Genomic DNA, 15,477 nt, shown 5'->3' on the forward strand with positions numbered 1-15,477 from the left:
TTTTTTTTTTTTTAAGATTTATTTATTAATTATATGTAAGTACACTGTAACTGTCTTCAGACACTCCAGGAGAGGGCATCAGTTTTCATTATGGATGGCTGTGAGCCATCATGTGGTTGCTGGGATTTGAACTCAGGACCTTCGGAAAAGCAGTCAGTGCTCTTAACCACTGAGCCATCTCTCCAGCCCACATATTTTCAATTTAGAGAAAAACCCAAGGTGTGTAAATTTCAGTATAAATGTTTGAGATAAAGTCTCAGAATTATATACTTAAAATAATGTCAATAGGATAAGTGTTATAACCTCAGTGTTTAAATGTTATATCCTCTATAGTAAAGGATTCATTTCATATTTTTGAAATTCTAAGGTTCAAACCCAAGGCTTTGCATATATGCCTGAGGAGAGCTCTGCTGCTGAACTACACTCCAACCCATCACCAAGCCCTTACTATTTTGCATTTAGTGTCCAAGTGTCTAGAAATGGTAGAAAGCTTGCTGTAATCATCACTGTTTCTTCTGCATAATTAGCCTTTTGAAGATTCATGAGGTAAAATGATAATTATCTTAAGTATGCTGAATTAGTCATTTTTAAAGCTGTGGTTATTTTAGCTGCATGGAAATTTATTCATTATCTTTCTAAAATATTACAAACATCTCGATCCTGCAGAGGCATAGTAATTCAGATTGTTTCCACTTCTGCTTCTTGGCTGGAGGACTGTTTTGTGCCTCCTGATAATTAATGTTTGGCTAATAAGTGTCTTTAGTGCACTTATTACTAACTAGTAGCATCACCTCAGATGTCTTTGTTAGCTTCTGGTAAGCAAAAGTAAGCTAAGAATTATTGAAGAAATAGATACATACACACTGTAATGCTGGAGGCAGAGGCAGAGGCTGGCCTACATAAGCAAGTTCCAGGACAGCTGGGGCTATTACTCAAAGAAACCTTCTCTTGAAAAACCAAAAAGAGAGGAGAGAGGGAGAGAGAATATGATCTATCCAGTTTAGTAATATAGGTTGTAGAAGAGCCAGGTGCGATATATGCCAGTATGGGGTGGGGGGAGAATGGGAGAGTTAGTAGGTCAAGGCCAGCCTTTACCCCCTTGAACCACCTCACCGACTGTCTATGATCTGACCAAGGAAACTGGTACTGAAAGCACTGAAGAAAGTGAGAAAGCAGGGATTTACTCTCCTCTAGTGGAGCTGATTAACCAGTGCTGCAAATGACTGACATTCTGGTCTCCTGCCATCTATGTTTTTATAACTGAAATCAGTTTCTAGTAATTGTGGCTGATCTATATACAACTTACCTGTTTATGCAATTGATGTTTCGCTTTATTGAACATCATGTGGTAGATGTATGTGTTCTTGTGGGAACTGTCTCGGAGTTTTTAATCTAAATGAAATGTTTGGTCAGTAGAGTAATGTATTGCCTTGGATGGTGACAGTGGGACAGAGTCCACCTGGACCTCTTCTAGAATGTGTTAACTGATCTGGCCCAGATGTGACTAGGATTTGTATTAGAGTGAATATGATTTCATCTTCATCCAGGTAGAGTAAATTATTATGACTGTGACAAGATCAGCTGTAGGAACAGTAACATGCTTTAAATTTCCTTTTAAGAAAAATGCCCTACTTGAGTAATTATGATTCTCTTCTAATTTATGAAAAAGCATTTGTAGCCTTTAGGGCATAGCTGTTAATAAGAAGTGTGTTTAGTCTTTTATAATGAACTTCATTATAGTAAAAACCTGCTTTCTAGAATTTTCTAAGGGTATAATATCTCCCACCCACCCCCATTTTTTTTATTTTTTATTTTTTGGATTTTTTGAGACAGGGTTTCTCTGTGTAGCCCTGGCTGTCCTGGAACTCACTCTGTAGACCAGGCTGGCCTCGAACTCAGAAATCCGCCTGTCTCTGCCTCCCGAGTGCTGGGATTAAAGGCGTGCACCACCACACCCGGCTGATATAGTCCTTCTTAAGAACTTGCTATTGCCGGGCCTGGTGGCGCAGGCCTTTAATCCCAGCACTCGGGAGGCAGAGGCAGGCGGATTTCTGAGTTCCAGGACAGCCAGGGTTATACAGAGAAACCCTGTCTCGAAAAACCAAAAAAAAAAAAAAAAAGAACTTGCTATTATCTGAGATGATAAATTCAGACTTTTTCTCTTGTTTTTGTTGTATACATGACTAAAGACTACAGACATTTTAATAAAGTGATTGACAAATACTTCCTACCGACTTGTAAGTCTTGTTTGGAAAGAATTAACTTTAAATTTTAATTTTTGGAGATAGGGTTGTCTACATAGCCCTGACTGTCCCAGAACATAGCCATGTCCTGGGTAGACCAGGCTGACAAACTCACAGAGATCGTCCTGTCTCTGCCTCCTGAGTGCTGGAAGAAAAAGTACTCACCACCATGCCTACTTTACCTCAATTTTTTAAAACTTTATTTATTTGTTTTATGTATAAATGTTCTCTCTGGATGTATGTTTGTATGCCAGAAGAGGGCATCAGACCCCATTATAAATGGTTGTGAGCCATCATGTGGGTGCTTGGAACTGAATCCTGGTCTTCTGCAAGAACAAGTGCTCTTAACTACTGAGCCATGTCTTCATCTCCTTTTTTATTGTTTTTGAAATAATGGTCTAATAGGCTGGCCTGAAGCCTATTACTATGTAGCCCAAGCTAGCCTTGAATGTCCAACCCTCCTGCCTTTACTCTTCAAATGCTGAGATAACAAATGTTAGAGGCAATGGAATTGAGGTTTTGGCTTGAATATAGTTAACATTGTTTTAATTTCCTTGTAGGGAGTGATCAGTGTGACCAAGTATTGGTCAGACCAGTGTTGTTTGCTTTCTGTTGCTGTGGTAACCATCATGACCAAAAGTAACTTGGAGAGAAAAGAGTTTTATTTCAGCTTACAGGCCATATATAGATACACATCATAAAGAGAAGCCATAGCAGGAGCAGGAGGCAGGAAATGAAGCAAGAGACAGACTATGGAGAAAGCTCAGCCTGCTTTCTTGTACAGTCCAGACCTGCCCCAGGGTAGCACTAATGACAGTGGGCTGGGCCCTCTCACACTGACCATTTAGAAAATCTTCCCCCATGGATTTGCCTACAATATAATCTGATGGATGCAGTTCTTCAGTTGAGGGTACTTTTTCCCAGGTAACTGTAGTTTGTGTCATGGTAGCAAGAGACAGATGGGTGGTGGTGACACTTGCTTGTAATCCTGGCGCTCTAGGGAGGCCAATTGGATCTGAGTTTGTGGCCAGCCTGGTCAATAGTAGTTTCAGGCTAGCCTGAGCTACATAGTAAGACCTGTCTTGAAAAATAAATCAAGTACATGGTACACACACACACACACACACACACACACACACACACACACGCACTAAAGAGGAAGGGCTAAATGCGATAGAACATAAATCCCAGCACTTGGGAAACAGAAGCAGGTGAATCTCTGTGAGTCAAGGCCAGCCTGGGCTACATAGTAAGCTTCAGAACAGTCAGGTCTACAGAGAGACCCATCTCAAAAATAAATAAGCTGGGCAGTGAGTGGTGTTGCACGCCTTTAATTTCAGCACTTGGGAGGCAGAGGCAGGCGGATTTCTGAGTTCCAGGACAGACGGGGCTACACAAAGAAACCCTGTCTTGAAAAAAAAAAATCAATCAATACAAACAAAACAAAACAAAAACTAATCAGTATACCTAGGGAGGCTACGTAGAGTTAAACAGCAGTATATTCCTAAAGTCTGTGGTATAGCTTCAGGTCTTTACTTCATAAGCTCCCATCTGCATTCATCCATTGGACATGCTTCTGCTGGCAAGAAATTCCCCAATAGATGCCAGTCTGAAATCTTGAGTTTGTCTCTTTCCAGGGTCTCATGTCACTTGAGGTCTGTGGGTACACCTTGGGGCTGGGTTTCCTGGCACTTCAGAATGCTGTGATAACGAGCAGTGCACATGCTATTCTTTTTTTGTTTGTTTGTTTTTCTTTTTCTTTTTTTTTTTTTGGTTTTTTTGAGACGGGGTTTCTCTGTGTAGCCCTGGCTGTCCTGGAACTCACTTTGTAGACCAGGCTGGCCTCAAACTCAGAAATCCACCTGCCTCTGCCTCCCTTGTGCTGGGATTAAAGGCATGTGCCAGCACGCCCGACTCAACGCTGCTCATTATAAAATAAAGACATTGTGTAGTGTGCTTTTTCCACATGAACACTGTGCACCAGTGATTTAATGCTAATTTCCACAACAGGGGACTCGGAAATTAGACCTATTTAAGGCAGTTAGCTTTGGGGCAGAGTGGTTGTTTTAGGTTTTTTTGTTGTTGTTGTTGGTTTTTTTTTTTTTTTTTTTAGATTTATTTATTGTAAGTACACTGTAGCTGTCTTCAGACACTCCAGGAGAGGGCGTCAGATCTTGTTACGGATGGTTATGAGCCACCATGTGNTTGCTGGGATTTGAACTCCGGACCTTCGGATGAGCAGTCGGGTGCTCTTACCCACTGAGCCATCTCACCAGCCCTGTTGTTGTTTTTTTTAAGATTTATTTATCTCAGCTGGGCGTGGTGGCGCACGCCTTTATTCCTAGCACTTGGGAGGCAGAGGCAGGCAGATTTCTGAGTTCGAGGCCAGCCTGGTCAACGAAGTGAGTTCCAGGACAGCCAGAGCTATACAGAGAAACCCTGTCTCCAAAAAAAAAAAAAAAAAATTATTTCATTTATATGAGTACACTTGTAGCTGTCTTCAGACATACCAGAAGACGGCATCAGATCCCAATATAGATGGTTGTGAGCCACTATGAGGTTGCTGGGAATTGAACTCAGGACCTCTGGAAGAGTAAGCAGCCAGTGCTCTTAACCGCTGAGCCATTTCTCCAGCCCCCAATAGTTGTTTTTTAAAAACAATACAGTGGCCCATGCCTTTAATCCCAGCACTCGGGAGGCAGAGGCAGGCGAATTTAAGAAAAACAATACAAAGTAAGCTATTCCCCATTTTCTCTCCCCCCACTTCTCTCTCTCTTTGAAACAGTATCTCATGTGTGCTACTACACTAGGTTTCTTTGGTGAGGATTGAACCAAGGGCATTGTTTGTTAGGTAGATTCTCTGCTTGGTGAGCTACATCTCTCAGCCTGCTCTTCTCTTATCTAGCTTTTCCATCTCTCTCTATATGTATATTTATCATTTTTCATTTATATTTATCAGCTATGGTTAAAGACAATGCTTCACTTATTCTGTACCTGCAGCTTCATTCCATAAAAAGAATATTAACTGGTCTCATTTTGGCCTAATAACCCTTGACTTCAAGGGTGACCCTTTTTCCTGCTTAGCAGTTCTAAGAATGCTTAGTGTTTTTAGAACAGTGAAGCATCTCTTTTTAGTGCAAACCTGTTTCCTTTCCCAGCATCACTATCAACTGTTAATTTGCTTTTTTGAGAAAATGAGGACCAGCCCTGTAACTCAAGTTGGTGGAGTGCTGTGCATAGCCCTATACAGGTTTTACTTCTTTTCTTTTCCTTTTGACAGGATCTCTATGTAGTCCTAGCTGTACTGGAACTCCTCTGTAGACCAGGATAATCTCAAACAAGCAGAGGTCTGCTTGATGTGATTGTCCCAAATGTTGTGATTGAAGATGTGTGCCAATACAACTGGCTAAAGTCCTATATTTGATTTCCTAGCACCACACAAATGAATGTGGTGCATGCTGCCTCGGTTACACAGAGTGATGATAGCATAGTATACCTGAAGTACCCACTCAAAGGAAAAAAGCGAAAAGGACCGAAGGAGGATGGAGGCAGTAGGAGCCTCTGCTCAGGTGCTTTGTTGGCTGTAGTGCTCAGCCTCCTCTCTCAGTGAGGACTTTCTTTAGAGTTACATTGTTTTTATACTTCCACTTGTATGCTAAGTCCCATTTCCTCTAACCTCAAAACTTGTAGCATTTATCTCCTGCTATTTCCCTTTCCATAAGGCCCATTAGCTAGATTTTAATAATCCTGGGTACATGCTGGGAAATGGTGGTCTTTATTACCAGCAGCTATGTAATCTAGACAGACCTTGAATTTTGCTTCTATTTCTTCAGTGTGGATATTATAGATGGGAGCCACTATGCTGTTATTTATTTACCTGTCTAGTTATTTAGTGCTTGTGGGTATTTTGCCTGCATGAATGTGTGCATCATGTTCCTGCCTGGTACTCACAGAAGTCAAAGGAGGGTGTTATTTCACCTGGGACTGGAGTTATAGACAGCTCTGAGTAGCCATGTGGGTGCTTCCAACCAAATCCTGGTCCTGTGCAAGAGCAGTAAGTGCTCTTGATGGCTAAGCCATTATTGCGACATACACACACCCTGGCCTCCCACACCTCCTTTTTAAACATAGTGTTTCATAGAGCAATTGCTGTGTTACCAAGGATGAACTTCTGATGCTCCTAGCTTCTCCTCTCAAGTGCTCTTGCTGTCCTGACCCACTGTCATGGTTAAGGTTGCTCTTGCTGGCCAGGCAGTGGTGGCGCACGCCTTTAATCCCAGCACTTGGGAGGCAGAGGCAGGTGGATTTCTGAGGCCAGCCTGGTCTACAGAGTGAGTTCCAGGACAGCCAGAGCTATACAGAGAAACTGTCTCAAAACAAAAAGAAAACAAAACAAAAAAGAGTTATTATTATATGTAAGTACACTGTAGCTGTCTTCAGATACACCGGAAAGTCGGGTCTCATTATGGATGGTTGCGAGCCACCATGTGGCTGTAACTTTTATTCTAAAGTGTTAACCATTGCAATGATTGACAGAACAGAGAGAGCTCCTGAGGCGTAAAGAGCACTTTGACCCTTTACTTCAGCAAAGGAAGAAGTCTGTTAATTAAGGACATGTGGCTGGAACTAAGTCCTGCCAGTCAAACTCTATTAGAAAAATCCTTCTAGGATGGGCTAGGCTATCTGAGGTGAGGCTATGTAAACTATACTAAATCTCTTAGCTCCCTGTGTTTCATCTGGAAAGTCTAAAATAACTAGCCTTGGCAGTGACTATGCTTTCTATATATTTTCCAATAGGTTAGATAATATGTAAAGTCAGAATAAAGAATGTGGTCCTCACTGAGTGTGGTGGCCCACACTTTTAATCTCATCACTCAGGAGACAGAAGCAGGCAGGCCTTTGTGAGTTTAATGAGAACCAAGGCTCTTACACAGAGAAATAAACCCCTTACTGTCTCAAAGAGAGGGAAAAAAAGACAAGAATGTGGTCTTTTTAGCTGACTGACTGGTTTTCTTCATAATATTTTCAAGATTCATCCACATTGTATCATGTATTACTATTTCATGACTGTTAATGATAAATAATATTATATGGCTATAGCACATGGATATCTAAAAAATTATGTATAAAAGATTATTTTTGAGCTGGCAATGATGGCATGCACCTTGAAAGATAGGAGAGGGGCTGGTGAGATGGCTCAGTGGGTAAGAGCACCTAACTGCTCTTCCGAAGGTCCGGAGTTCAAATGCCAGCAACCACATGGTGGCTCATAACCATCCTTAACAAGACCTGACGCCCTCTTCTGGAGTGTCTGAAGACAGCTACAGTGTACTTACGTATAATAAATAAATAAATCTTAAAAAAAAAAAAAAGAAAAAGAAAAAAAGAAAGATAGGAGAGCCAAGCTAGGTGGTTTATGCTTCTAATTCCTCTCTAGAGGGAGGCAGAGGCAGGAAGATCTCTTGTGTTTGATGCCAGCCAGGGCAGCCAGGGTTACATGGAGGAAACCTGTCTCAAAAAACAAAACAAAAAAGTCAGAAGAATCAGGAGTTCAAGGTTATCCTTAGCTATTTAGGAAATTTCAGGCCATCTTCAGTTCCATAAGACCCTTTCTCAGACACAAAAAATGGAGATTATTTTGTTAATTAACAGTTAAGGAAAAAAAAGATCAAAAGTTTGGCATATTAAAAGGTATGGCATACTGAACTAATCATTAGTGTCTGCTGTTCATTAAGTTAGCATTTTCTCCTTTTTATTGACTTAAAAAAAAAAAAAAAAGGTGGGCTAGGAACCTTTAATGGAGGCAGAGCCTGCAGATCTCTGAGTTCCAGGACAGCCAGGACTACACAGAGAAACCCTGTCCTGAAAACCCAAGATGAGGAGGAGAAGGGAGGAGGAAGAGGAGTTGTTGTTGTTGTTAAAAAAAGATAGGTTTCACTATGTCTTTCTAGGTGGCCCAGAACTCACTGTGTAGTCCAGGTTTGTCCCAAGTGCTAGAAAAAAGCACCTGCCGCTACTCCTGGCTGGCTTTATTACATTATCTAAAGGTTAATATATATAAGTTAATAGATTTCTTTTAGTCTTTTATTATTTTATGTGTGGGTGTTTTCCCTTACCACTTGCATGCTTGGTACCTGAAGAGGCCCAAGAAAGGGTATTGGGTCCCCCAGAGCTGGAGTTGTTATAGATGGTTGCTAGGGGTCATGTGGGTGCTGGCAATTGAACCCAGGTCATCTGGAATAGCAGCTAAGTGCTTTTTTAACTGCTGAGCCATCTCTAGTGTCCCCCCACAACTCCCCTCTCCTTCTGCCTCATCTCATGCAACACCACAGCTAGACCTTTATGTTTTCATACATGCATACTTTCATATGTATCATTGCTGAGCACTTATTTTGAATTCCCAATCTAATTTAATCTAGAAGACTCTAGAAGGCTGTGTACAAAACTAGGCAGCTGGGTGTGGTGGTACACACCTTTAATCCCAGCACTCAGGAGGCAGAGGCCAGCCTAGTCAAACCCAGCCCAGGTTTTCTGATTCTTTGTTTGTTTGTTTGTTTGTTTGTTTTTCGAGGCAGGGTTTCTCTGTGTAGCCCTGGCTGTCCTGGAACTCACCTTGTAGACCAGGCTGGCCTCGAACTCAGAAATCCACCTGCCTCTGCCTCCCAAGTGCCACCACTGCCTGGCTGGTTTTCTGATTCTTTATTGTTTCACAGATGTGTGTGTGTGTGTGTGTGTGTGTGTGTGTGTGTGTGTGCGCGCGCGCGCATTTTCTGTTTTGCTAAATTTAATGTTTTCAGGGTCCTATGAGAGACAGTCATTACAAAGCCAGCAGTAATGGTACACACTAGCACTTGGGAATAAAGGCAGGGAGGTCTATGCCAGCCTCTACTACATAGTGAATTCTAGGCCAGTCTTGGTGATAACAAAAACAGAAGAGAAGGCTGATGATACATTATAAAGGAGTTAGATATTTTATCAGGGTTACTTCAAACATGTCCTTCCTGTGATTTTACTTCTTCTGTATAGCTGTATATTATGGTCATTCTATGCTGACTGCAGCTAGAAAATAGACTTGGAGGAGGAATCGGTGGTATATGTGCCCCCACAGTGAAGGAACGTGAGACTTCAGGAGTGAATCAGGCCCAAGGAGAGATGATTCTTGCCTTCCTTGTGTAGGGTAGACCACATGGGGTGGTTTTGGGTTTTGGATGGTTGGTTAGTTAGTTAGTTTGTTTGTTTGTTTGTTTGTTTTGAGACAGGGTCTACTGTGTAGCCCTGGATGTGTAGACCAGCTGGCCTTAAACTCAAAGAGATCCATCTGCCTCTATCTCCCTAGAGCTGGGCTTAAAAGCATCTGCCACTTTGCTCAGCTCCAAGAGAATCCCAGTGCTACACTTGGAGGCAACACCATTTAGGAGAATGGTGATTTAGGGCCAGAAAGAGATTTTGGAACAAAAGGGAATACTTGAGATGAACAAGTAGGGTGCTTCTTTCTGGGAAAAGAAAAGGTTTTTGGTAAAGATATTTCTCTGCACTGAGGGTGTTAGGAATGTTCAAGGCTAGTTAGTAGATGTGTGGTTCAAAAATGTGGGAGACTTAGAAGATCCTAAATGCTAGACATTTAGCATTGAGAATACCCAGCCATAGGAGCAGGGTAACTTTTGTACTTGTGGGGAAACTAGGGAGCAGATGAGTGTAGGTGTCTGTGTGCTGTGACTTTCTTAAAACAACTTTCGGGAGTCTTTCCTCTGTCCTTGGCTAGGGATGGAGCTCAGGCCAGTCATTAGGCTTGTACCTCAAGCTCTTTCACTCACTGAGCAATGTTACTGGCCTTCATATCTGCTCAGAACTTAAGGCAATAGAAATAGACAATTTATTAAGAAAAAAAGGCCGGGCAGTGGTGGCGCACACCTTTAATCCCAGCAGAGACAGAGACAGACAGATTTCTGAGTTCGAGGCCAGCCTGGTCTACAAAGTGAGTTCCAGGACTATACAGAGAAACCCTGTCTTGAAAAAGAAGAAAAAGGAAGGAAGGAAGGAAGGAAAGAAGGAAAGAAGGAAAGAAGGAAAGAAGGAAAGAAGGAAGGAAGGAAGGAAGGAAGGAAAGAAAGAAAGAAAGAAAGAAAGAAAGAAAGAAAGAAAGAAAGAAAGAAAGAAAGAAAATCCAAAATCTTGTTTTACTTTAATACAAAGCAGACTGCTACCCTTGTTTCCATTTCCTGTACTTGGTAGTTTCTTTTTGTCTGATGTCTTAACCACCTGCAGCAAGACAAGACTATACTGTTCATCAAAATCAGTGGCCTTCTCTGGCCACTTGTGTGTTGTGTGTTTTAAAGGCATGTACAGGTCTATATATTTTTTGTTTGTTTTGAGACAGTCTCACTATATGTATCCTTGGCCAACCAGGAAGTTGCTGCTTAGACCAAGACTGGCTGTATAGTGATCCCCCATTTCTACCTCTTTTGTGCGGGGGTGGGGGGTAGATTGGGAGCAGTGTTTAGGAATTGACCAATTTGTCCTTCTACCAAGTGGGTCCTGGGCATTGAACTTGTGTCATCATGCTTGGCAGCAGTACCACTTTCCAGAAAATGGTATCAGATTCCTGGAACTGATCTGAGTGCTCAGAATTAAACCCAAGGTTTTTGAAAGAATAGTCAATGCTTGGATCACTGTGCCTTCTCTCCAGCCCAGCAGCAAACAGATTTTTGCATTAAGTCATCATGCTGCCCAAATTTTTTTTATTTTTTTATTTTTTAATTTTTACTTTTTGGAGATGTCTCTGTATCCCTGGCTGTCCTGGATATTCATTCTATAGACCAGGCTGTCCTTGAACTTAGAGAGCCACCTGTTACCTCATGAGTGCTGGGATTAAAGGTTTGCATCACCACTGCCCAGACTTTTTTTATTTTATTTTGTCTTTTTTTTTTTTCCCCTTTTGGTTTTGTGTGGTTTTGAGGTCTAGAGATTAAACCCAGATGTTTGAAAAAAGTCAAATGTTCTACCACTGAGCTACATCACATTTCCAGTCCTTGAACATAGAGTGTAGCCCAGGTTTAAAATCATGCCCAGCTACGCTTTGCAAAATTTAATTTTGCTTTTATTTTTTAGAAACATGCACACTATAGCTTATACTGGCCAGGAATGGACGAGGTAGCTCCTGCTGGGAGGCTATCTCTTCTGCCTGGCCTTCCAGGTACTGAGATAGCAGGCGTGAGCCGCCAGGCCAGGCTGCACACTTACTCACTTTCCAGACTGTTCATTGCCAGTTCATAAAAATACAATTGCGCCGGGCGTGGTGGCCGGGTGTGATAGCGCATGTCTCTAATTCTAGCAATCAGGAGACAGAAAAGACAACAACTGTGAGTTTGAGGCCAGCCCGGACTACAGAGACCTTTTCTCAAACAAACAAAAAAGTGAACAGCCGGGCAGTGCTGGCGCACACCTTTAATCCCAGCACTTGAGAGGCAGAGGCAGATGGATTTCTGAGTTTGAGGTCAGCTTGGTCTACAGAGTGAGTTCCAGGACAACCAGGGCTACACAGAGAAACCCTGTCTTGAAAAACCAAAAACAAACAAACAAACAAAAAACAACAATCTTTTGACAGACTTTCTATGCTGGTAATCTGAATTCAGATCCTTTAGCCTAAGTAGCAAGCCAGCGTTTTGACTGGTTTATTGGTTTGTTTTGTTTTGAGTCTCACTGTGTAGCGAACTTACTGTGCACATCAGACTGGCCTCAAACTCCTGTAGATCTGCCTGCTACCATGCTCAAACAAAAACGGTATCCCACATTATTACATTATTCACTCTGATCATTGTGTATGCTTTGTTTTTGTTTTTAAAGATTTATTTATGTAGTGTTATTAGTACACTGTAGCTGTCTTCAGACACATCAGAAGAGGGCAAGATCTCATTACAGAAGGTTGTGAGCCACCATGTGGTTGCTGGGAATTGAGCTCAGGACCTCTGGAAGAGCAGTCCGTGCTCTTAACCGCTGAGCCATCTCTCCAGCCCCAATGTGTGCCTCCTTTCTACCCCCATGGCTACTAAAATGTGTCATAATCTGAGGCTGCTTATGGATTCTTATGCATTCTAAATAATACCTTTTGTTTTATGTTTAAGTGATGGCTGCCATCAGGAAGAAACTGGTGATTGTTGGTGATGGAGCTTGTGGTAAGACATGCTTGCTCATAGTCTTCAGCAAGGACCAGTTCCCAGAGGTCTATGTACCCACAGTGTTTGAAAACTATGTGGCGGATATTGAGGTGGATGGGAAACAGGTGAGTACAAGTCCTGCAAAGTGCCCTTGTGTGTTAAGTACTGTATACACATCGTGACCAAAACGTTAGAAACAGAAATACATTTTCTTTCTGCTACCTATTTTGTGGGGGTTGGACGTATTGATTGGTTGGTACTTGGATGTTGAGACAACACAAGCTGATTTTTATATCATTGTTGAACCAAGGCTGGCTTTGAACCTGTGATTTTCTGGGCTCCACCTTGTTTATTTTTGAATCCTTCCACTGCTTACTACCTAGATAGTTAGAGGGATGTGTAATAGTGCCCAGCTAGTGTAGTGGGTTAGAGTAGCTGCTCTGCCCTCCAGAGTTGCTCATTATAGAGCACTTTTTTGGGCCAAGAATACAAATAATGTAGGGAATACAAGTTGGGCATGGTGATTCATGTCTAAAATCCTATAGTGTAAGTTCCAGATCAGAGGCGTGGGCTGAGAGATGACTTACAGTTAAGAAATTCTCTTTCAGAGGACCTGAGTTCAGTTCCTAGCGTCTACATGGTAGATAGTATCTGTCTGGAACTCCTGATCAGGATATCCCAACACCTATGATCAATCACCTGTGGTCATTGGGCATATAGATGATATGCAGACAGACTAAACATTCATATATATATAATATAAAATTAAATATATATTTTTAAGTTCCAGATCAGCCTGAGCTAGAGAGTAAGATCGTCCATTAAGTAAACCAATTAACCAACAAATAATGTATATAGGGGAGTAAATGGATCTCAGGATATAGCTCAATTGGTAGAGTGAACAATGGTATTCAGTCTCCAGCACCACATAAACCAGATGTGGTATCACATGTTTCTAATCCTAGTAATGGCAGCAAGAGACAGGAAAATCAGAAATTTAAGGTCCTTTTCAGCTTCTCAGCTACATAACAAGTTTGAGGCCAGCCCTGAGATCATGAAGTCTTATTACAGTAAAATAAAGTATAAAGGTATTCCAGACTGGCATAAGGCATAGTAGCATACGCACATAAATCCCAGCACTTGGCAGGCAGAAGCTAAAGTAGGCTACATAGTAAGGCCTTTCTCAAAGGAAGAAAGGGTGTTGCTGTGGTGATCCAGGCCTGTAGTTAGAGCAACTTAGAAACTTGGAGCAGAGAGATCACAAGTTCAGAGTGAGCCTGACAACTTGGTGAAATCTCTCAGCCTTAGTGTGTATACACACACACACACACACACACACACACACACACACACACACACACACAGAGGTAATGTAGCCAAACATGCTTGAGGTCCTATATTTAGTCCACAGTGCTGGTCTGGGGACATTGGGAACCTGCGTATTCTTTGAAGGTGACCTACCTTTGCAGTGTCTTGCCACTTCAGTCTCAGTCTTTGCATAGATGCTCAGATCCAAGTGTTTCTGTGGACCTGATGGGGACTAGTTTTTAGGGATGTCATATATAGAACCATAGGTAGAAATTTGCTGAGGTCTTTTTGACCTTTGACTGTTGCCATGATTGCCTTCTTGATTGAGATTAGCATATCTTAGAGCCGGGCGTGGTGACGCACGCCTTTAATCCCGGCACTTGGGAGGCAGAGACTGGCAGATTTCTGAGTTCCAGGATAGCCAGGGCTATACAGAGAAACCCTGTCCTGAAAAAAAACAAGCAAACAAACAAACAAACAACTTATATCTTTGAGTAATAATCTATAGTTATCTTTCCTGTGCTGTTATTCTTGAACATAACTTACCAGGAAAGATAGGAGAGTCCTTCATTTCAGAAGAAATCTCTGAAATAAGGGAGTTTGATCTGAAAAAGGGTATCTGTAAGTACTGTCTACCTCAGAGCAATTCAGGAGCCACAGAAGGAGAAAAGTTACTTAGTCTGTTAGTCAAAGTTTGGTTTTCTTCCTTGGGTGGCCTTTTTTTTCTCATAACATATTAATCTAATGAATAATTTTTTGAAATTATTATATAGTTAACCTTATTTGTCCTTCCAACTCCATCTAAAATAGTGGTTCTCAACCTTTCTAATGCTGCAACCCATTTTCAGTGTGTGTGTATGTTTCCAAATATGTAAGTTCAGCCTGCTGAGTCTGGGGAGCTTTTTAATAGTTCCAGAAGTAATTGTTGGGAGTTGGCACCAGTTGGTATGTTCTTTTATTGGGAAAGACTGTTTCTCCAGCTCTTAGCTGGAGTTGCCCTTTAGTTCTTTGTATATGCTTTTAAAAACTACTGTTTTATAGACTATAGTGTCTTATTAACTGGACATTTTTAATTGTAGCATTTTGTTCTGTTTATAAATTTGCTGTTTTGATAAAAATTTTGAACACCTTGTATTTGGATTTGATTCTCATAAAAATGAATAGCTATTTTTACTATTTTGGATAGTCTGCAGTTTGACTGTATATAGTGAGTGACCCTTTCTTGAAAAGAGGTCCACAGGTATACTGTAGCACATGTGTAGTAATATTAACATTGTACTTCTGTGGTTGTTTTTCCTGTCACAGGTAGAGTTGGCTTTATGGGACACAGCTGGACAGGAAGATTATGACCGCCTGAGGCCTCTCTCTTATCCAGACACTGATGTTATATTGATGTGTTTTTCCATTGACAGCCCTGATAGTTTAGGTGAGTAGCCCTACAAGCTGGTTGTTTGTCATTATTCAGATGGAAGACATCTAGTATCTTGGATCCTTTCTGGGTATCAAGTGGTCCAGATACATATATTCTGACATTCTCTCAGAAAATGAGTCATGCCGGGCTGTGCTGGTGCACACCTAATAATCCAGGCCCTGGGAGCAGAGGTAGATGCTCTCTGTGAGTTGGAGGGCAGCCAGGGCTACACAAAGAAACCCTGTTTTGAAAAATAAAAATAAGCCGGGCCTGGTGGCGCAGGCCTTTAATCCCAGCACTCGGGAGGCAGAGGCAGGCGGATTTCTGAGTTCGAGGCCAGCCTGGTCTACCAAGTGAGTTC

General features: G+C 41.7%; 1 protein-coding gene across 2 annotated transcripts in view; it reads left to right on the forward strand.

Annotated features, from left to right (window-relative positions):
• Positions 1-15,477, forward strand: part of Rhoa (ras homolog family member A) — a 35,202-nt gene that overhangs the window by 14,858 nt on the left and 4,867 nt on the right. For both annotated transcript variants that reach the window (XM_021207180.1, XM_021207181.1), the window contains exons 3-4: positions 12,365-12,522; positions 15,011-15,131. In XM_021207180.1, the coding sequence (XP_021062839.1) occupies positions 12,367-12,522; positions 15,011-15,131 (277 nt within the window). In that variant the 5' untranslated portion in view covers positions 12,365-12,366. The remainder of the gene's footprint in view (positions 1-12,364; positions 12,523-15,010; positions 15,132-15,477) is intronic.

Source organism: Mus pahari, chromosome 10 (assembly GCF_900095145.1).
Source record: "Mus pahari chromosome 10, PAHARI_EIJ_v1.1, whole genome shotgun sequence".
NCBI classification, from domain to species: domain Eukaryota; kingdom Metazoa; phylum Chordata; class Mammalia; order Rodentia; family Muridae; genus Mus; species Mus pahari.